We start from the raw sequence: 21467 nt of genomic DNA, 5'->3' as shown, positions 1-21467 counted from the left end.
CGTACCACAGGATCAAATTACTCCAATTACGACGCAAGTGAAAACCAGACCTAACAGAAGTGCGCAAACACTTGATAACTGAAAAATGCGTATTTTAAAGGTCATTTTACAACGGTCTTAGCTCGGTTTTGGTGGTAAACGATACGAAAACTTCGTAGACGTACCGTGACTGCACCATAGCCGTGTTGTGATTGGATGAGACACACGGAGACAATAAGAAGCCCCTTCAATGTTACGGCATGCCAAACCGTGTACTTGCTAGTCAAAACCATAAATTTCTTACTCAAACCAAAACCACTTTATCATGTTTAGTAGTGAAATCCTCAATTGTTTGATGTCTTTATTCATACTTCAATCTCCAGACTCCAATCATGAAAGCAAAGGCTAAAAAGAAACAAATGGAAAACTCTCTGAAGATGGTTCAAGAAATTTTAGGCCGGGCCTCGTCCAGTCTAATGAACGCTACCAGAAATTTTGAGGTAAGAGTGCTGTATACATAAATACAGTTTAATATTCCGTAAACATCTCTACAAGATTATGGACAAGTATTTTCTGAAATTATTTTTTGGGAAGCACAGTTGATGCATCACCTCTTATTTTTTTTGCTTTATTTTTGTTTTATTTATTTATTCTTTTTTACTTTAAGGGGGCAGTTGTCAATTGGGACTGTGTCATGTTACCGCTACCTGTCACATGCTCGTCTTTTCTTTCCTTTTTGGTGTTGTTTTGTTAGTAATTTCTCTTAGGCGTAGTGTGTGTATCTACTTTAGTGACGAAATCAGCAAACTAAACTAAACTGTAAAAGGTCAAACACACTGCTGAATAACTCTGTATGGTAACCTTTGAAAACTGTTGTGCAGCGACTTCTCCAGAAGAAATGATGTGCGCAAACAAAACAAAGCAAAGCAAAACAAAAAAACAAACATCAACATAAATGCCCTTCACACCCCCTTTACAGAAACCAGTGGAAGTTCCGGTATATTTGTTTTGGTTTGAACTGGGCAAACCGTTTGGGTGGAGAGTACCCAAAGGAGCATAGGAACGTGTCCAGCAAGATCAAGATACTGATGTTTACATTTGTTTCCTATATATGTATACAGCACTTTAATGGTAGCTTCGGAAGACTAGATGATCTGATTCGTCAAGTCTACGACAGGTTCAAGAACTTAACCATGGCAATCGATATGCTCCACCCTTTAGCAGCTAAAGCGTCCAATCATTCCGAAGTTCTTAGAAAACAGGCCAAGATTCTGGAAGATCTCCTGACAGACACCCAACAGTTTGCTGAGAAAGCAATCAACGCTTCAAAGGCGTATGCAAACATTGCATTGAAACTCAACGAAGCGCTGGCAATTGCTAGGCAAGCTGAGGGAAACGCAACCGAAGCCCAGGAGCAGGTATGTTGTGTGAACACTTGCCTTAATATAATGTATGGTATATTTATTTAAATGATATCGATTATTCTGAAAAGGACCCCAAATACACAAAACAAATGGCACAAATTCTACTGAGAAAAAGTGTGATGTATTTTTCCAGTTTCCCTTGCATCCAAGATAATTTTGAAAAGGGTTAACTGGAAAAGGAATAACTGGACCAATTTGGAAATAAGAAGCGAGGAGAGGCGAGGTGAGGTGAGGCGAGGCACGAGGTGAAGGAGAAAGAGCAATGTTTTGAACTTATTACAAATTATTCTTTTTTCTACTAGTCGAAAGCCGTCAACTCCCGAGCAGAAGCCACGAACGCCGAAAGTCAAAAACTGGCTAACTCTTCCTCCTCGGTCAAAGACAGAGTTGACAATCATTTGCAGAAACTACTGGATAATTTAAAGGATCGCATTGCGCAGCTAAAAAAGAAAATCACATCAGTGGAAGAAGATCTAGGGATGATAAACAACACCTTTGATGACATAGATAAATATGGAGACATGGGTAAGTAAAGATCATGGAGTTAAAATATCACTCGAAATATCACTCATATTATCAATTACATATTAGCACAGGGACCCAACCCAATATTTAAATACATCTACTTACAAAAAGGTCTTTATGTTGGCATACTAGTTGCAGCAATGCGCTTGTTTTGATCATGATTCTTACGTTGAAAAAGGTGTCACTTAAAACAGGAACGCCAACGCGATTTAGGTACATCCACATCCCCTCAAAAAACTCCCCCCCCCCACCCCCCCAAAAATGGGGCCTTCTATAGGATGTGAGTATTTTGATTTTGAGTATTGACCAATATTTTTTCTCATATTCAGGTGCAAAGGCAAAAAGTGCTCAACAAAATGCCACTGATTCTGAAATGATGGCAGATGATGCTTACAGAATCGCTAAGGATATTGAGGTTTGATTCCCATGTTGTATATATTGTTCAGTTTGAAACTCCTCCTCAAAACAGTCCTCTGGCATGTGTTGCTCGTCGGTCTGCAGTGCTGCGAATAGGAGCACTGCAACGCCGCAGACCCCCAAGAAGGCAGGCTAATAGTCTTCTTACTTCAAACAGCAGCGTTAATATATCACTATGGTAACAAATCAATTCGGCCCAAGGCCCCTTGGGAAAGGCTATTGACTCCTCAGTCAAATATGTCTTGATTTTGCTGATATAACACAAAGTCATGAGAGCTGTTACTTGATCTTGTTTAGGGTCAGCTGCCTGGACTGAAAGAACTCCAGAACTCGATCGTTGCAGCAAACAGGAACATCTCCGAGGCTGAAGATCAAGTAATGGATGCTTTGAACAAGTCAATGCACATTAAGGAAAGCATCCGGATTGTGCGCATTAATCAAACCAGGATTCTTAAGGAGTTGAAAGATAATGTCTTGGATGTAATAGAAGAAATTCAGGTAAGACAAACCTGAGGCTGGTGTAAGAGTTTCTTGCCTTCTTCCTGGAAAAAATGAAGGAGTCAAAGTTTAAAGGCCAGTACTTCTACAATAAAGTAGAGGTGAAAGTTCTAGGTCTTCCTGGACGAAGGAAGGCAGTGTAAAATTCTTCCTGGAAAAACTGTCGTTGTTTTAAGGCCATCATTTTTTCCTGGACAAGCGAGGGTCGTGTAAGTTTTAAGCCTCCTTCCTGGACAAAGGGGAATTTTAAGATTCAGGCCCTCTATTTGGAAGAATGCAATCGACCTTTGGTCATGCGGCAGCCATGTTCTTTCCCATGAGAACTAAAGCCTTTGTTTCTGCCTGTTTAATGTTAGCCGGACAAACTGCAGTTTCGATGTCAGGCGTTTTCCGTCAAACTTTCAACACTTTGCAAGGCATCATGAAAAAGTTATTGCTGGAAGAGCCGCCATATTTCATTGATGCTGAGTGCTTCTCCGTGTTTGCTGGCGTTTTTCGGTGTCTTATCCCGAGCAGTTAGCGGTAAACCTTATGCTAAAGGTCTCTATTCTCAAGTTTGGCTACTGACATTTTACTTTTCGTTATCAGGATATGCTGAGTGATTCCCGGGAGCTGCTTAACAAGATGTCTGTGGTGATGGACTTCACAAATGAAACCGTTTCTAATCATCTTGCACCTCCTGTCTCTCGAGACTTCTCCACAATAAAAGACATCGAGCTGTTTATCAAGCCACGACTCACTGATGCCCTGCTTTTGTACCTTGGCCCAACTTTGTTTACCAAGAAAAGGATAATACGACAAGCTGATCAAATGTGTGAAAATGACTTCGTTTCTCTAGAATTGAAAGCTTCTAAGGTAAGCTCATTTTTTCCTTGGCTTAAGCCATGAGTAGACGCATAATTTTGTGTCAGATACATGCTAGCCTGTGCTGCTGCTCGGCAGTCTGCGATGTTATGAAGGAAATAGAGGTCTTCTATGCCTGTCTTTTTTCTCTTCTTTGCCCCTCTCCTCTTCTTGGCCCCTCTCCTCTTCTTTGCCCCTCTCCTTCTCTTCTTTGCCCCTCTCCTTCTATTCTTTGCCCCTCTCCTTTTCTTCTTGGCCCCTCTCCTTCTATTCTTTGCCCCTCTCCTTCTCTTCTTTGCCCCTCCCCTTCTATTCTTTGCCCCTCTTCTTTTCTTCCTCACCTCTTCAATCACCACAGACCACCAAGCAATGCAAGCAACATACATGCCCATCAGTCGATAATATTTTTACTATAAGTTCTCAATGTTGTTAACAATCCTTTCCCTCAATGAGTTTTGCCTTTCTACTATTGATCCATTTCACTTAGTACCTGAGATAAACTTATCTAATGAATGATTGATTTGAAGGTTCGAGCTGTGACGTGTGTGTCTGGAAAACTTGTGACCCTTGACAGCACGGAGGAGATTAAAATCGTTAAACCTGGTACCACAACTACTATCAAACCACCTCCAGATCAGCTAGCTAAGCCTGTCTTGGACCCTTGGTACAAGATTCACTTCAATATGTGAGTACATTCGTTCTGTCATAGTTATTATGATTTACGTGTTGATGACGTCAGTGATAGTGATGTGAATGATAATGGTGAGGGTGTTGGCACTTCAGGATGATGCCATATTGATGGTGGCGGTGGTGGTGATAGTAATAGTCACTGTAATGGTCATTGATAGTGATGGTAATAATTGTAATGGTAATCAATAATTACACAGTATAACAGGATGACTATACTGTCTCATAATGATTGATTTCCTGTATTTCTTGACTAGGTCTGGCAATACCTTTATACTAAACTTTGAATACTATGAAAGTAACAAGAAGCCAATCAAAAAGATTAAACCTTCAATAAATAAGGTAAGTGAGCTAGAAAATCTTTAGAATGGAGATATGAGATAGGTAAACGCTCATTGGATCATAGAGTGAAGTCACTAAACCCGTGAAATAGATATTAGACTAATACACATTAGTAGACCCAAATCCCATTGTCTTCTTTCGTGTCTATTTGACTAGAGTGAAGTCATTAAACCCGTGCAATAGATATTAGACTAATACACATTAGTAGACCCTAATCCCATTGTCTTCTTTCGTGTCTATTTGACTAGAGTGAAGTCATTAAACCCGTGCAATAGATATTAGACTAATACACATTAGTAGACCCTAATCCCATTGTCTTCTTTCGTGTCTATTTGACTAGAGTGAAGTCATTAAACCCGTGCAATAGATATTAGACTAATACACATTAGTAGACCCTAATCCCATTGTCTTCTTTTGTGTCTATTTGACTAGAGTGAAATCACTAAACCCATGCAATAGATATTAGACTAATACACATTAGTAGACCCTAATCCCATTGTCTTCTTTCGTGTCTATTTGACTATTACACCTTGACTAGTATTTTTTATTTCACGGGCTAAATGCCTTGACTCCACTCTTTAGATTGACTTGCCCAACCCTGTGTTGTTGATGGTTGGTGGGATAGATCACTATATTCTATAGTCATTAACCACCTAATAACTCCTACCTCTCATTGTATCGTACTATTTAGATTGACTTACCCAACCTGTGTTGTTGATGGTTAGTGGGATAGATCACTATATTCTATAGTCATTAACCACCTAATAACTCCCACCTCTCATTGTATCGTACTATTTAGATTGACTGGCCCAACCCTGTGTTGTTGATGGTTAGTGGGATAGATCACTATATTCTATAGTCATTAACCACCTAATAACTCCTACCTCTCACTGTATCGTACTATTTAGATTGACTTGCCCGACCCTGTGTTGCGCATTGACAAGGACAACAACTTCCTGTTGGTTGGTGGGATACCGAGTGGCGTCAAAGTCCCACCCAACATCAACATGAATAAATATCAAGGACCTATGGATGGACTGAGGATCGACTTTCTTCCCGTTGGACTGTGGAATGCAGAGGTATAATAATTGTACTTGTCAATAGAGCATCCTTCATTGCGCCGTGATTGCGTGACAAATGTGTCTACTGTGCAGTGGTTGTGTGACCAATGTGTCTCCTGTGCAGTGGTTGTGTGACGAATGTGTTTCCTGTACTAAATCTATACTAAAACTATTCATAGTTACGAGTCAGACAATAGCAGCAGTTTTCCCAATGGAATAAAGATCTTGTCCCACAAACAGCTACACCGTATCTGTTTTAAAAAGTACTACAAGGATTACGAGGCAATTTCCTTTTATTTTCACAGGACATGAAACAGTTGAAGCAATTTATAACCAATTTTCCGCGATCAGAGTTTTAAATTCTGAGATATTCTAGATAATTTGTTGAGCTTGTTGGACATAACAACGGTAACTAAGGGGAATCAGAACTATGTCAGAAAGAACCCATATCTTCTTATGTATTTTTCTATTATTTGGCCTTCCAAACAAAACAAGAGTGCGCAATGATTGTTTGATGGAAATCTGCTTCCCTTTTCTAAATTAAAACTGTGACTTTTTATATTCACAGAAACTCGTCTCCCCGACTGTATTTTACGATCGCTTGGCCTTCAAACCCAAAGAAGAACTCAACACATACAGATTCAATGGCCACGGTTACCTCAAAGTCGGCCCCTACAGAACAAGTCAGTTAAGTAGAGTCTCTTTCAAGTTCAAGACCACCGAATCACGTGGTCTCCTCCTGCTCGCCGTCAGAGACAAAAGGCCTGAAGTATTCATGATGATGGATATCGTCGACTCCACCTTCAGGTTTATGTATAACCAAGGTAGAGGGATACGCACGATGATGGCCCCAACTCCCTGCAGTGATGGTCAGGATCACGAGGTGTCACTGCTAGAAGACCTAGACACTCGACAACACTTTACACTGAAGTTTGACAGTGACATATTAGCCTATATGAAACGATATTATGATATTGGAGGTGCTGATTTAGTGTCTGCTAGATATATTTACTTCGGTGGTAGAGAGAGGGGCAACAAGAAGGAGAAACCCACGCCTGTCGGGGTGTAAGTATAACTTTCTATTTATTGTTTATTGAATATGACACTGCACTGAAATAATGCTGGCTGGCTGGCTGGCAAGTGAAACGTTCAACCGAAACGGCTTCAACCACTCACCATTTCATCTTATCACTATTCGACAAATAATGGACGCTTTTTTCCCATTTCAAATCTCTTTGGAGTAGGAATTTTTGTTTGTCTATCCATATTCATGTGTTTTATCAAACGTTACATGGACTGTATAGCGCAGGGTTCGTGCTACTCCTTAAATTCCTTGAAAACTCCTTGAATTTAATTCACATTTTCAAAGGCACTTGAAAAGCTCTTGAATTTTACGATTTTAGCAAAACTCCTTGAAAACTCCGTAAATTTTTGCTTTGATCATTACTTGCATGGTGCTGAAATAAATCTAGTCAGAAAGATCGGAAAATCTGAAAGTCAGCCATGTGCAACCACCGTGTAAAACCTTGGCATATTTAGCTGAACATACTCCTTGAAAATTCATTTTTGGGTCCTTGTATGCTTCTTGAATAGTCCTTGAATTCTAAGTGGTTGCCTCGGCAAGAACCCTGATAGCGGCTGCCAGACGCGCTTTCACATGCTTTCAGTTCGACCCCGTTGAGCTGCGCCACTGCTGTACTCGCGGTGGTGATTACTGTCAAACAAAGAAATCAAACTCAAGGGAATCAGACATGCGCAGTCTGAAATGAAAAATGATTGTAGCGTCTCTCGCAGCCGGGGAGAGGATTGGGGGACAAAAAAGGGGAGAAGGCCATGATTGCAGAAAGAAAATCTGAACTACGGTGTTCTGGACGGACCTTGACCAGTCTTTCTTCCCTTCTTCATTCTGTGATTTAAGTTACCACAGGGAATCCATTCCATATTTTGTTATAATTACACTAATGACGCCTTGGCATCTCCTTACAGGGACTTTGATAAAATAGTGGACTTTAGCGGCTGTATTGCTAATCCTACAATAGCAACAGTTCTGAGAGAAGATATCACTTCAGTTGGTTTTGAAAAAACATGTTTACCTCGGGTAAGCAATATTTAATAACTATTCGCCGAAGGCGAAGTGAATATCGGGGAATAATAACCGAAACGAAGTTGAGGTTATTATTCCGATATTCACTGAGCCTGAGGTGAATAACTGTTTTAGTATAAATACACAAGTGATTCTTTCAAAAATAAAAATAAAAATAAAAAAAAGGAGATAAAAGACACATTTAAGACAATAAAGCGGCTGGCCGCCATTTTGTATTATCGCTGGAGGTGATTATCGTGTGATTATCTGAGTTTCTCGACCAATCAGCGCGCGAGATTTTCGATAATCATCTGTGTATTTATACTAAGCATAAAGAACAATGACATACATCTTTCCTGAGATAGCGATCCGCGAATATGGTGCATTGTGGTCTAGCTTGGGTACAAACATCCTTTTTCCACCATGCCTTGAATGGTGTTGTTCGTGCCCACGATATACCACAATGCATCATGTTTATCAAACTCAAAAGAGGCCTATGAAGAAATCAGAATATTGTTATCAGTAATACTTTCACATCGCACAGCAGACATTTATTTTCATGGGAATAAACATCTCCAGGGGAGCTGACGGGAAGAAGACCTTGTCTTTACGTGCAATATTCAGGCCTCTTAATATTTCATGTTATTTACTTCAGTTTATCCTACTTGGATTCAGTTAATGATATACTATCTTGCTTGTTTTCCAGCCTGTACGATACCTAACCTTACTAGCGCCCGACAGCTATCTTATCATGGATGGTTTGGGAATCAAAGCTCGATCTTTTACCTTGAGCATCTCTTTTCGCACCAAACAGAAAACTGGTATCTTCCTCCACCAGGCTAACGTAAGATAGCTGCATTTATCATTTGTTCTTTGTTTGTTTGTTGTGTATTTGTTTTTGATTTTTCTTTACTTGTTACTTTTAATAAATAACAGAATCGGGAGCTCATTGTTCTGTGAATCTATTCATCCATCTATCTATCCATTCTTCCATCCATCCATCCATCCATCCATCTTCCACCCATCCATCCATCCATCGTTCCATTTATCCATCCATCCATCCATCCACCCATCCATCCATCCATCCATCGTTCCATTTATCCATCTTCCACCCATCCACCCATCCATCCATCCATACTGACTTTTGTTCATCTACCCATCCAATCTTCATTCTCATCCATCTCCTTCATCCATTAATGATCACTATTTCTTCTGATTCCAGGGCGAATTCTTGAGCCTTGGAATGATTGGAGGTAGAGTTGTGTTGAAGGCAAACACTGGTGGGACTCCTAGGACTCTAGAAACTGACCTAGAAAACTACAACGATGGCACATGGTACCATGTCTTCATTGTCAAGAGAGAAACTGAGTAAGAATATTGGTTTGTGGTTGAGTTCAATATCTCTCTTCCATCATCTTGTTCTCATTGATCACTTTATATTCACGACCATCATCACTTGTTCATCACCATTACCAGAACTATCATCAACGATCATTTTTATTAGTAGTAGCATTCACCATCAGCACCAATCAATATCATCGTCACTTTTATCTTCATCATCACTGGTCATTACTAATAATATTATCACCATCACCGTTCATTATTATTGTTGTAATCATTGATTTACGATCATATAAAACAACCAAGTCAACCCATGACCTAAGTTACCTTTACCTATTCTAGAATATCTCTAAATGTTGGATACGAGCACAAGAAAGCTGAATTCCATCAAATGCATCAGTCGATTCAAACTGGAGGAAACCCACTCTATGTCGGTGGATTCCCCAAGGGCTACGATGATAGAAAGCAAAATGACTTCTTCTCTGGAATGAAACCTAACTTGGCTGGTACAACTCTACGAGACTTGGTCTTCATGGGAGAGTAAGTGTCCTGGCCATGTATATATGATGGTGTATCTATGAGGTTGTAGAGTTAAAGTTATAAAATGCTTCTCAGTCACACACACGGAATCGGACAGTTTTGCCGTCGCGAGGAAGTAGGTTTTGGTGGACGTCCATCAAGACGTTTTCACAACATTCCATAGGCACGCGCCCTTGACAGCTTTATGTTTTCCGGCAATGTCATGGAAACACTTTGGTTGACGTCCACCAAAACCTTATTTTGTCGCGATGGAAATTTTTACGATTTAGCGCGTGTGATTGAGAAGCCCTGTAAGGTTAAAGTATTAAGGTTAAAGTCGTTCTGTACATTTTTTTCTCGTGATTTCTTACATAGTACGCTCACTTATAATCTTTTGGTTGAAAAAACAACCTAATGTTACTCGTAATACTAGTCTGTAATGATGCAAACACGTTTTTCAAAAAAGTAATCAATTAGATGCTATCATTTCATATTTGCAAAGCGTGTCTGCGTCATCAAAGACCTTTTCCAAAATGATCTTTGATACAATACTTATTCTGGTCCTTTTTCTTTCAGAATTAAAAGCTTTATTAATTACCGAAGGAAGATGAACGTTATTTTCGATGAAGAGGACTTCCCATTACCTCGCCCTAGAGACCTTATTATCCCTAAAGAACCGACCACGCCTCCTATAGATGACCCGACCGATAAGTCTACGACTACCGAACCGACCTCAATGGAACCAACTACAGTGGAACCGACCACAATAGAACCGACCACGATGGAGCCGACAACAATGGAACCAACCACAATGGAGCCGACCACAATGGAACCGACCACCATGGAAGCCAACCACAATGGAACCGACCACAATGGAACCAACCACAATGGAACCAACCACAATGGAACCAACCACAATGGAACCAACCACAATGGAACCAACCACAATGGAACCGACCACAATGGAACCGACCACAATGGAACCGACCACAATGGAACCAACCACAATGGAACCGACCACTATGGAACCAACTACAATGGCCACCACACCTACTATAACAGCAGGATGTTTTTCTGGTCCCGCACTAGCCACGGATAACTCTATCATGAGTTTTAGTGACGATCCTAACAGCTTTGCTAAGTACGAAAAGGTTTCAAAGGACCCGGTTATGAAGAAAGTCGTAGGATCAAGGTTTGTCATGAATGGGTTTAAACTCCAGTAAAGGTGTTGCATCATCACGTGCCAGCCGCCATGTGAGAATTAAATTCTCTTTCATGAAGAACGACTTTATTGCTCTTGACATCCAACATGGCTGCCGTCACGTGATCATACAACTTCAATCCACTTTTGTTTTCCCATTACCAACCACGCGTCATTCCATTGGGTATTATTTCTTTCTTTACCAGTACCGATTATAAGTCACATCGATAAGAGTGATGAAACTCAAGGGATATTGAAAATATTTTGAAATGGAACAAAACAATGGATATTATTTAACATAAGAAAAGAGCACTTATTATTTTGTCCTCCAGAACAATTCCTCTAAGAAATCAATGCAAGGAATGTATACCCAGCAGACAGGACATTGTTTTCGACCCATTAAAAACACGCTTTTGAAACTTGGAGCGTATTTCTTCGAGGCCATGATAACACAGGAAGCCCGATTCCATTAGGAAACTTCTCCTCCAACACCCCACCACTATAAATGTTAAATGAACGAAGGATCTTCAGTGATAACGGGGAGGGAGTTTATAGAATCTTGCAAAAAAAAAAGTTGATATCCAAATTTTGCAAATATTTTTGTTAAATTAGAATTTTATCTTATTTTATTTTATTCGCCCACTGTAGCTCTCTCTCATTGGCTTTTGGTGAAACGTTTTACCACTAAAGGCGCGATTACACATAGCAATTTTCTGTGCAACTTGTCTCGCAACGGCGTTGCGACACAAGTTGCAAGAATGTCTTCACGATGCAACGGAGACTCAATCCTTGCCAAAAGTAGAAACGAATTCTAGTTTAATTTTCGCAACGATTGCTGCAACTTGTTTCGCAACATTTTTCAAATTGTGCTGTAGGTTACACGCTGCAATGCTCCATGCAACTTGTGTTGCAACACCGTCGCTACACAAATTGCAGAGAAAATTGCCCCGTATAATCGCGCCTTAAAAGACTAACTCTTGTCCATGAATCTCTCTCAGGACCAAGATATCTCTGGAGTTCCGTGCCCTTGGTCAAGATGGTATCATATATTATGCAGGTAGTGGTGTGCGACAGGCAGACTTTCTTACTTGTTATCTACTGTCTGGTAAAGTCAAGTGCCAGTTCAGTGCTGGTAGTGGTATAGCGGTTCTTGTTTCGACCAAGACCTACAATGATATGAAATGGCATACTGTAAGTACTGTGTAATAATAATAATGATAACAATAATGATAATAATAATAATGATAATAATAATATTTTTATCATCATCTGTATTAGATATTTGCAAAAGGAGGGGGAGTGGTGGTGTTAAAGCCGAAAAGCCCCTCCCCATGTACGCGGTTCCTGTGAGACACGTGTCCTAACAATCCCCGTGTATGACTGCACACAGCACGCATGCGCGTTTTCTACAACGGTTTCTGGTTTTTCTTAAGAGAAGCGCCGGTAATGCGCCGCTATTCACCCGTCATTATGTATGAGTAGTGTTTTTGACGATTTATACCTGATCTGCAAGAGTTTTTCTCCAGGATTTAACGCTTCCTTCTTCCTCAAAATATTTATCTAAAAAATCCAATTCAACTTAGCTTCGAACGCTGCCATTAGAAGACTCTGACTCCTGAGACGCATGGTCACTTCCGGCCTGTATATTTATGTCGTATTTTATTTTATATTATTTGATTTTATTTTTTGAAGATTAATTCAATTGAACTTCTCGGTTTTTGCAGCTTCTTTTCACCCGCAAGTTAAAACAGGGAACCCTGAAGATTAATAACGAAAAGGTCGCGCAAGCTACAGCCACTGGGGACTCCAGTATGGTAGATGGACTGTCAGACTTCTACCTAGGGGGAGTACCCAAGGGATATGACACTAAACGTATTCAGGTAAGCAAGAGAGAAGGCTGGGTGGACAGAGATGAGCTCCGAGATTTTTAACATAACGAATTGGTCGGTTAACGCAGGTGGTCGCTTACGAGAGTGGTCGATGAAAGAGCCGAGTCAACTACATTATTCTTTGACCTTCCAAGATGGCGGAAAAACAAAACGGGAATTTTATGAGAGTGATCGCAAGGGAGATGGGCGCTTGTAAGAGTGGTTGTTTAAAGGGGCACCTAGATGAAAATCGATGAAAATTGGAAATGACTTTAAACTTGGGTAAACCTATGTATATGGCCCCAATAGTAGCCAAGCAACATATTTCTTGACAGTCAAAAGTGGGGTGTGAAAATGATAAGTTTTATTCAGCAACTAAATTGTGAGTAAATAACGTCATTTACTCAACCCTATTGTTCTTTTTGCTTTTAAACCAAAATTTCTCAACAGCAAGTGGCTCCCAGGCTAAAATTTTCACTAATCTTGTTTACATAATCATAATTGAGTCATATTATCTTCAAATACTTCAATTATTCGGACTTTCAAAAATTGGGGCGTTTTCATCCAAGTGCCCCTTTAAAGAGATCCATCTTGGACCTTCTAAGATGGCGAAAAATCAATTTATGTTCTTAGGAACCTTTTTATATGAATAGACTTTATATTTAGTTTTCCATACTCATATATGTTGTTCTTTACCAGGAGAGACAGGCCGCGGTCAGTTTCCCTGGTTGTATTCGTAATTTCGTGGTTTCATCCAAAGATCCTGGTGCTCCCGCTGATGTGCTCGGTGTCGTAGGTTGTGCCACCAATAATCTCGAATCTGGTTCGTTCTTTGATGGAGGATTCATTACACTAGGTAATGGCGGGCATCAATCATACCACCAGCTGATCTGAGAATAAATATTAGCCAATCAGAATCGAGAACATTTGCAAAGTTATGGATTCCAGGCCACGAAATGGAAGAAAAAAAACCGTTGCTAATACACGCTTGGTAACAGTGACACAATGTGTTTTATATCTTTATTCCAATGGCAGGCATGTTTTTACTTTTCGCTGCATCAATTTTCACAGGCTTCATGACACCACAATTTTGGGGTGACGTCATTTCTAAGTCACTATTTCAGATCAGCTAGGATATAAAAACGATTATTATAATTATTTTAAGGCAGGGGGATTACATACTTTCTATCTCATAACAATGCTCCGGTATTGTCAGTATGATGTCAATTAGTCAAGTTTTTCGTACGTTTTTCATTCTTAGACCAGAGACAGCAAAACATCCATCCATACCCTGTAATATAGACAGCATAGTATGGGATCTTAGTTATATTCACAGTTTCTTATATTTTCTATCCATACAATGCTAACGAACGTGGCGCGGAAAATCAGACTCAACATAATCACCTTCTATGTTTATTAGTTTTATAATGCAAAAAAATCAGAAAGAAAATCATTCGCGGTTCACGGTATGAAAAAAAAAACCTTTTAAAGAGCAGTGAAAATAACCACGCCCTTTAAGTTCGTTTCACGCCTTCAAGATACAAACTAGCTAGAATAGACAGAGTGCATATAATATACCCGTGAAAGACTTTGTGAGAAATTGCACAAATTTGCCCGAATTAGTAAGTTCAGTAGATCTCAGTAGAACCGTAGACCTACAAAACCTTTAACTAATTTGTACAATTTTGTAAGTTAACAAAAGTTAACTAGTTATGGTATGCATAAGTTAATTAGTTATGGTAGCCACTCTACTGCATTTATACAGAATATTGACCAAGAAAATTCGTATTTCTACAGTTGAAACGTTCCGTGTTGGTTTAAAGAAGACACTAATGCTGGAGATTAAGCCACGAGTGGATACAGCTACTATCTTTTCTTCCATTAACAAAGGAGGGGATTTCTTGATCCTGGAGCTTGTGCAAGGAGACGTAAGTTGAGGGCTTCATTCTACATAATACAATCAGCATAATCATTTATACGTTTGCACGTTACGTCATTGCGGCCATGTTGGTGCCATTTAACAAAAGATTTCTCATTAGCATCCATTGTTAACGGCACCACAATGGCCGCCATGTTTTTGTATTTTAACTCTCTTGGGAATGCTTGCAAACCATCAATAGACCGATACCAGCTTTGCTTTAGTGTCCACCAAAACAATGGGTAGTTTTCCCCAATGGAATACAGAATGTCAAAACTCGAAGTCATAAGATTTTTTAGTAGTTTTAGTATTTTTTCTTAATTTACCTTACATGCGCAATACAATGCGATACAATGCGCGATGCTGTAGAATGCCTAAATCTTGCAGTGCTGGAACCTTTTAAGTACTGTCCAAGCAGCTGTTATGTCCTCCAAATTGAGCTGTGCACTTTCCGAAGTGCTTCAAGGGGTTTACTGCTATGCTTTTTACGAGGAAAAATGCAGTTGGAATTTTTTTCAATACTTTTTCTTAAAAAATTTGCAGTTGATTCTTCGAGTGGAAAACGGCAATGGTGCTTTCGAAGTGATCTACTCTCCAAGCGACAAGAAAGAGTTGTGCGATGGTCAGTGGCATCGCATTAGGATTGTCAAGGATAGGAACACAGCGTCCCTAGAAGTAGACAGCAATGGCCCGACTAAAGTCAAGGGAAAAGGATCTCTGAGCAACACCGATGTGAAAGACCCACTCTACGTAGGTGGAGTACCAGGTGAGAGTATTGTAATAAGTACACTTTGTTTCACAGGCTAATGAAAACCATTATATAGGGTCTTCTAACATTTTGGCACAACTTTTCAAAACACTTTTTTTCCCTTTGCAGATGGATTTACCCACAAGGCAATGAAAACAACTGCTCGTTTCAAGGGATGTATTCGAGGGTTCCTGGATGGTGACAAGGAGATTCCTCTCTCCCGTCCTGTTGAAAAATTTGGTGAACTCTTTGTCAGTGGCTGTCCTGCAGTGTAGCCTTAAAGGGTGGGACTGACATCATTAGATAAGTGATTTTTTCCAAACTAAAGCATGTTGTTTGACCAGACTCTAGAACTTCTTCATGTAAGGTAATCCAGAATTAGATTTATAACATTTAGTAATGAAAGTCCTAGCAGGGACCACGATATACTTGTTATTCTGGCATGCTTTACATGAAAAGAAATGCTAGTAAAATATAAAAATGTTAATCTTTACTTTAACGGTAGTCATTATTTTACGTTGTCAATAAAGGTTGAAGTTTTAGGCTCAAACTGTCTTTGTTGTGTCGAAATTAAAATCTACATTCTGTCTGCAGCTAACAGCAAATGATTAGTTCCAAAATCATGATATTCTGGGTCTGACAGATAGCATAATAGTAGTAGTATAATGATAACAAGAAAATATTTGTGTTAATTTTATTTAAATTCCTTTAAAATCAACAATGACTTAATCTACTTGTTTGTTTTTTTTACATTCCCACTCATAAACCAAACAGTACCGTTCTTTACCACCTTTTTTACAATCTAGTATATTTAAATTACATACATAGCAGATTTTATAGAAGTAGAAGCAGAAACATTGCTCCATAAGTTGTACTTTTATATAAGATTTGCAATATTTCTTGACCTGTACAAATTCTGCATTGCATGAAAATAGTTGAATAACTAAGTGCTTTAAATTAAATAACTTATAACCTGTAAATGTTCTTTTTGTATTTGAAATACTATAGTCTACAGCAGTTTAGTTTTGCTTTTGAATTATTTTTCTCCTCCACTTCATCTCCCTCTCCACAGAATGGGAATGACAAACCTCTTACACCCATGTTGTCTCAAAAAAGAACTATATGTAAACTACATACTCTCATCAGTTACCTTACCCATCAGAAATTACATTCCCTGTATATAGACCTTTACTCAGACAGTGAACCTGGTGCATTGTGGTATAGCTTGGGTACAAACATCTTTCATTCACCATACCTTACATGATGGTGTTTTACCCAAGTTATACCACCATGCATTGAGTTTATTAAACACAGAAAAGGCCTATAGAGAGATGTGGAACCACCCTTAATTTTTTGCAGCAGCATGAATATAAGACTATTGTTATCATCGATTCTACAATAAAAGGGTTTATGAATGTTGTGTACTAACAGCAATATAAGGAAAACAGTTTACTTGTATGTCAATCAGACCCAACTCCTTCCCCTTCATTAACTCTAACATTTGCTACCAACTTTTCCAACAAACTTCTTCTATTATCACTATAATCTTGTCAAAGCTTTAACATAATTTATATTGCATTGCTAATACACTTGCTTTAGGGAAACTGGACATGAGGAGTGTCTTGTGTTTAACTTGTAGTGTAAGGTGGTGGACTCTCCTTTGGGGTGTCCTTGACAGCATCTTCATAATTTGGCAACAAGCCCTGTGTCTAAAGAAACAAAGCAATAATCTATCAGACATCTTTGTCTTTAGGTCGATTTTAAAGATTTTTTCCCCAAATACTGTAAAGTTTCTTAAGTGTCTTGTTATATCTGGAACTCAAATGAGACAACAAACTCTACTCATATGTGGCCCTAAAGGTGCAAGGCAAGTGCAATACTGCTGTCCCACCTTTAATTGATCCCTTCTGTTACTAGCTTCTATCATGTACATGCACCCATCAATATTGTTCCCTCCCTTGCCACAAGAGGTTAAATGATTTGAACCCAGGTACGACAAATTAATTGTAGTGGTAATGATATATGATATATGCATCATATATACTTGAACATAAGCCTCTGGCTAGGGAGACTCAGCAACGACTCCCTGTATCATGACATAAAAAATTAATAGAAGATTCTATTCAAATGATTTTGATCATTTCTTCATGTATCGCACTAGTTTACCTCAGTATCACTGCCATCCACTTCAAACATGAAGGTCTGTGTAGCCCGTTTGATGCGATAGTTTACTAGCACCTTGTAGCATGACCACACACAACAGATCAGATATCCCTGTAGGCAAAAAATCACTGAGAATTAAAAAACGTTTGGCCAATACAACAGGATAAAATTCCAAGGAATGCTACATCCTCTAACGTGCAGACTGTTATGTCAGGATGACATAGGGGGTTCCATGTGGCTCATGTTTAGGGCTAGAATAAGTGAGCGTAACACATGAATACAGCAAAAAGTAGATTGTGATTTGTTTACTTCGAGTAAAAATTGTTTTCTTGGAATCTGTGTGATTCTTCCATGAGTTATTTGATTTCATTTGTTATTGCGACCCAAAATTACGCGACGTGAAGTTTAAAAATACTGGTGTATGAAACATGATGCCACACCCACCCCACTTTGTCATATAGATGAATTGTCATGTACTGTACATGTATGTGCAAATAGATGCAAAGACAAGAAGTCCAGCACGATGACATTGTTTATTAAAACACTGTACCAACCTTAATCAGGAGGATGATCAGGCAAAGCAGGATAACAGTCATCATAAGGGATCTCATGTCTACCTTGTCAACATCATCTGCATATGGGAAGTTTTGCTGCAAAAAAAAAAAAGGTAAAATAATTATCATTTTATCTGCCTGTACATGATCATCTTTTGTTAGGAGCAAGTATCACTGACATTCCAGTTAGTTATTCAGTGACTGAGACTTCATCAGGGGTGCATCCAGGGGTAGTAAAAGGGGTGACTAGTATCGCATGGCTGGTAAAACCTTGGTAATAGTCACCTTCAAAGATTCCCGGATCTGCCACTGCTCATATGTTTGGTCTCATTTTCTTTCTAGTAATGTGATTGGGGATTACTGAGTACATGTACAGAGAGAAGGAGAAGTGGACGAAATCTTTATAATAGAAAGGGTAAATGGGCTACTTACATTGTTCTTTAACATAAGCTTGAGTTCTGGAATGTAACTCACAGCACCAATAGCACCCAGTAGGTTAACACAGAAATCAAAGACTTGTAGACAGAAAAATGGTAGAAGGTAACTCGGCTGGCGCTGTAGAAACATGCAAACAAGTATATTCAATATACGAGGGTTCAGGGTTTTTATTACGTTTTGAAATAGTAGAAGGTCATGATGGAGAGTCCTGGCAGGGGTTTATTAAGTTTTGAAATAATACGAGAAGGTCATGGTAGTTTAAGCTGGAGAAGTTCACTCACTTACCAGAGCATTCTCTGATCTCTGACCCCAATGAAAACCCAGAGGGCTATTAATAAAGCATTGCTCAATATGACTATGGAGATTCCTATTTCTATTAAGCTTTTACATGTAGCTGTTATATCACAAAATAACAATAACTCTCAAACTACACTGTAGGTAAAAGCCCAAAGATCAAATTGGAATTTAGAAGTTGATTCATTAAGAAGGAAAGAAAACCAGAGAACCTGGAGAAAAACCCTTGAAGCACAGGAGAGGACTAACAAGCAACTCTACTCACATACGATACCGAGACTGCTAGGACTTGAACTCGGGTTGCATTGGTGAGAGGCTGCGCATTAGCAGCACAAGCCACCTGTGTTTCCCTATAAAGGTGTTTGTGTCAGGTATTTTTTAATTACAATTCTTGTTTTTATTTAGCTAAGATGTATCATTACTTACTGTTATAGCACCATAGATGAGGAGACTTGTAATAACAAATGAACAGAAGGCAATTGCCAGGGCTACTGAATTATCAGCTGGGAAAAAAAAATCAAAATAAACAAAATTATAGCAAGCAATAGTGGTATAACAAAAATTTTTATGTACCCTGTTCGTTTCCCTTTTTTAAAAAAATTCAAATTCCTTTTAATTTTTTTGTGAGTAAAAATAGCTCAATATTGTTTGCCACTATTTCAAGCTTTCTCAGATTTCCAAACTGCTTTTAGTATGTTCTTAAAGTTATAATCATTCATATTATTATAATATAAAGAGATGTTTTCTTACAGGATCTCGGCACAGTTCCATATGTCTGGATGTATTTTTCTTCATACATTTCAGGATGAAGCAACATCTGTGATAATACTACGACTCCAGCTATGTGGACGAGCTGCAACAAGATAATTATTGGAAAAAACATTATAAGATTATCATATCGCTGTCTTTTACAGAAGAGTTGGATCTGAAAGAGCAGGTTTTTTCCAAGAATAAAATCAATTTGGGGAATTTTTTGCTTAGTTCAAGTTGACATAAGGGAGTTTCTTTTATCGAGCTAAGACTAAGCACCCAACCTTATCCATAGCAGTCACTATAAATCAAATGAATTTATTAGATCAGGTGATCAATCCCTACATTATTATCGATTATTTATTATCATTGATCTTTACTGGTTATTGGTTTCAATCAACTACTCTCAATTTAAACTTAGCAGGAACAACGTATGCCCCTCCCCACCAACCCACACTTTTATGAAAATGGTATATTATTGTCTTAGAGTTCTGTTAATAGAAAAACAGATATTAGCCCCCCTAACCCCACTTTAAAATAGTGCTCCAACGCCATCCTTAACTATCTAATAACTGGGTATTTTAAGGCTTTATGTTAGGAGTATTTATAATAAATTTGAAGTGGAGATGTGGCATGGCTGTCGCCTCTGCTATTTCAGTCTTGTGATTGTCTCGAGAAAAGTTACAACATGAAAAATAACATTGTTTCAGCATCTTATCTTACTTCCTACTAAACCAACTCATTTTCGTATTTTCCACGATTGTGCTAAATCCAGACAAACATAAGAGGATATATAGAGGATATTACATGGGCGCGCGGAGATACGAAATTTATCTTCGAGTGTTGAAAAGATCTCTCACAATGAAGTATGTTTTAGCTTTTTCAGGCAATTCTTTCCGTGTATTTTCGAATAGCCATCACAATGGTGTTATCTTCACACGTGAAAATAACATGTTATTTTCACGTGTGAAGATATCAATTTTTCGAAATAGAGAAAAATAGATATTTCATTGGTAATTATATAATAAAGCAAAATATTATACGGAGCCCAAATATCTCGAATAAAAAATTTAGAAGAGCTACGACTTTTGTTTTGTTTTGCTGGACCTTTTGTTTAGACTAATTCTCCGAAAGTCTGTAGAAAGGGAATGATTAAATTCCACCAAAAAAAGGATTTTTTGACACTTAATATTGCAGTGTTATGGCTTGTTAAAAAGCCTTTTTTATTGCCGAAAAACAAGAAAATACAAAAAAAGGAAAAATACGAAGTTACGAAGTCACAAAAGTTCGCGACATTTAACTCACCAAATGACAAAAACCAAGGACAATAGTCCCAATACGAACATCCATACAACAACAGCAAGTCTTCATGATACTTCCATCATCGTCTAGATCGGTAGAAGTTCTTCTGGGCTTCATTGTGAAAGTCTTTTCTCGAAGGACGTTTTCTTTACGAAAAAAACAAAATGTCCTCCAATATTTGCCTTTCGTTTTCTAAACATGAAGGGCATCACGGGAACAGTGATGTCATTGTATAAACACCCATGCCACTTCCGAGTAGTTCCGAGTACTTGGCGAACGCATTGACGATATCAGCATTGAATGTCAACTTTTATTATTTTGCAAAAATTCAAGCTAATCCCTTCAGAATGTAAATTCATTCGATAATTGGGAATCCCTGAGAATTACAGATTACTGCTAGTTATATTTTATGCATAATGAAACTATATAAAGTAGTAATATTTTATCTGCACTATATACTCGTCGATAGATCGGGATCAGTCGGGACGTTGGACTGTACCGTCGATGACCGT

The 21467-nt window shown here is 38.6% G+C and overlaps 2 protein-coding genes across 2 annotated transcripts in view; one reads left to right on the top strand and one right to left on the bottom strand.

Moving 5' to 3' along the window:
* The window catches only part of LOC116294006 (laminin subunit alpha), a 43862-nt gene extending 27858 nt beyond the window's left edge, over positions 1–16004 (top strand). The window contains 22 exon segments of the mRNA XM_031701524.2: positions 363–479; positions 1101–1397; positions 1706–1928; positions 2258–2343; positions 2643–2843; positions 3432–3698; positions 4214–4371; positions 4631–4715; positions 5624–5794; positions 6345–6841; positions 7763–7874; positions 8566–8703; positions 9082–9227; positions 9543–9740; positions 10296–10587; positions 10589–10911; positions 11919–12111; positions 12645–12800; positions 13488–13644; positions 14586–14716; positions 15250–15472; positions 15584–16004. Of these exon segments, the coding sequence (XP_031557384.2) occupies positions 363–479; positions 1101–1397; positions 1706–1928; positions 2258–2343; positions 2643–2843; positions 3432–3698; positions 4214–4371; positions 4631–4715; positions 5624–5794; positions 6345–6841; positions 7763–7874; positions 8566–8703; positions 9082–9227; positions 9543–9740; positions 10296–10587; positions 10589–10911; positions 11919–12111; positions 12645–12800; positions 13488–13644; positions 14586–14716; positions 15250–15472; positions 15584–15729 (4317 nt within the window). The 3' untranslated portion in view covers positions 15730–16004.
* A 130-nt stretch (positions 16005–16134) lies between these two features.
* On the bottom strand, positions 16135–21159 carry LOC116294007 (lysosomal-associated transmembrane protein 4A). Its single transcript, XM_031701526.2, has 7 exons — positions 20959–21159; positions 19654–19756; positions 19330–19406; positions 18604–18726; positions 18172–18267; positions 17621–17728; positions 16135–17163 (listed from the first exon to the last, which is right to left on the bottom strand). Exons 1-7 carry the CDS (start codon positions 21070–21072, stop codon positions 17083–17085), a joined length of 702 nt encoding a protein of 233 aa, XP_031557386.1. The 5' UTR covers positions 21073–21159; the 3' UTR covers positions 16135–17082.
* Positions 21160–21467: the final 308 nt, after the last annotated feature.

This window comes from Actinia tenebrosa, unplaced genomic scaffold, assembly GCF_029948245.1.
Source record: "Actinia tenebrosa isolate PJP-AT-01 unplaced genomic scaffold, QUT_ActTen_1.0 PGA_scaffold1__47_contigs__length_23844297, whole genome shotgun sequence".
NCBI lineage: Eukaryota > Metazoa > Cnidaria > Anthozoa > Actiniaria > Actiniidae > Actinia > Actinia tenebrosa.
Note: the sequence above shows the minus strand (reverse complement) of the source record. Positions and strands in the feature narration are given on the sequence as shown.

Excerpts from the sequence above, each read along its gene's own strand:
- LOC116294007 (XM_031701526.2), bottom strand. The coding sequence starts at position 21,072 with ATGAAGCCCAGAAGAACTTCTACCGATCTAGACGATGATGGAAGTATC. Across the intron at positions 19,407-19,653 it reads TGGAACTGTGCCGAGATCCT|CTGATAATTCAGTAGCCCTG; the intron begins GTAAGAAAACAT and ends TTTTTTTCCCAG. Across the intron at positions 18,727-19,329 it reads TCATCTATGGTGCTATAACA|CGCCAGCCGAGTTACCTTCT; the intron begins GTAAGTAATGAT and ends ATGTTTCTACAG.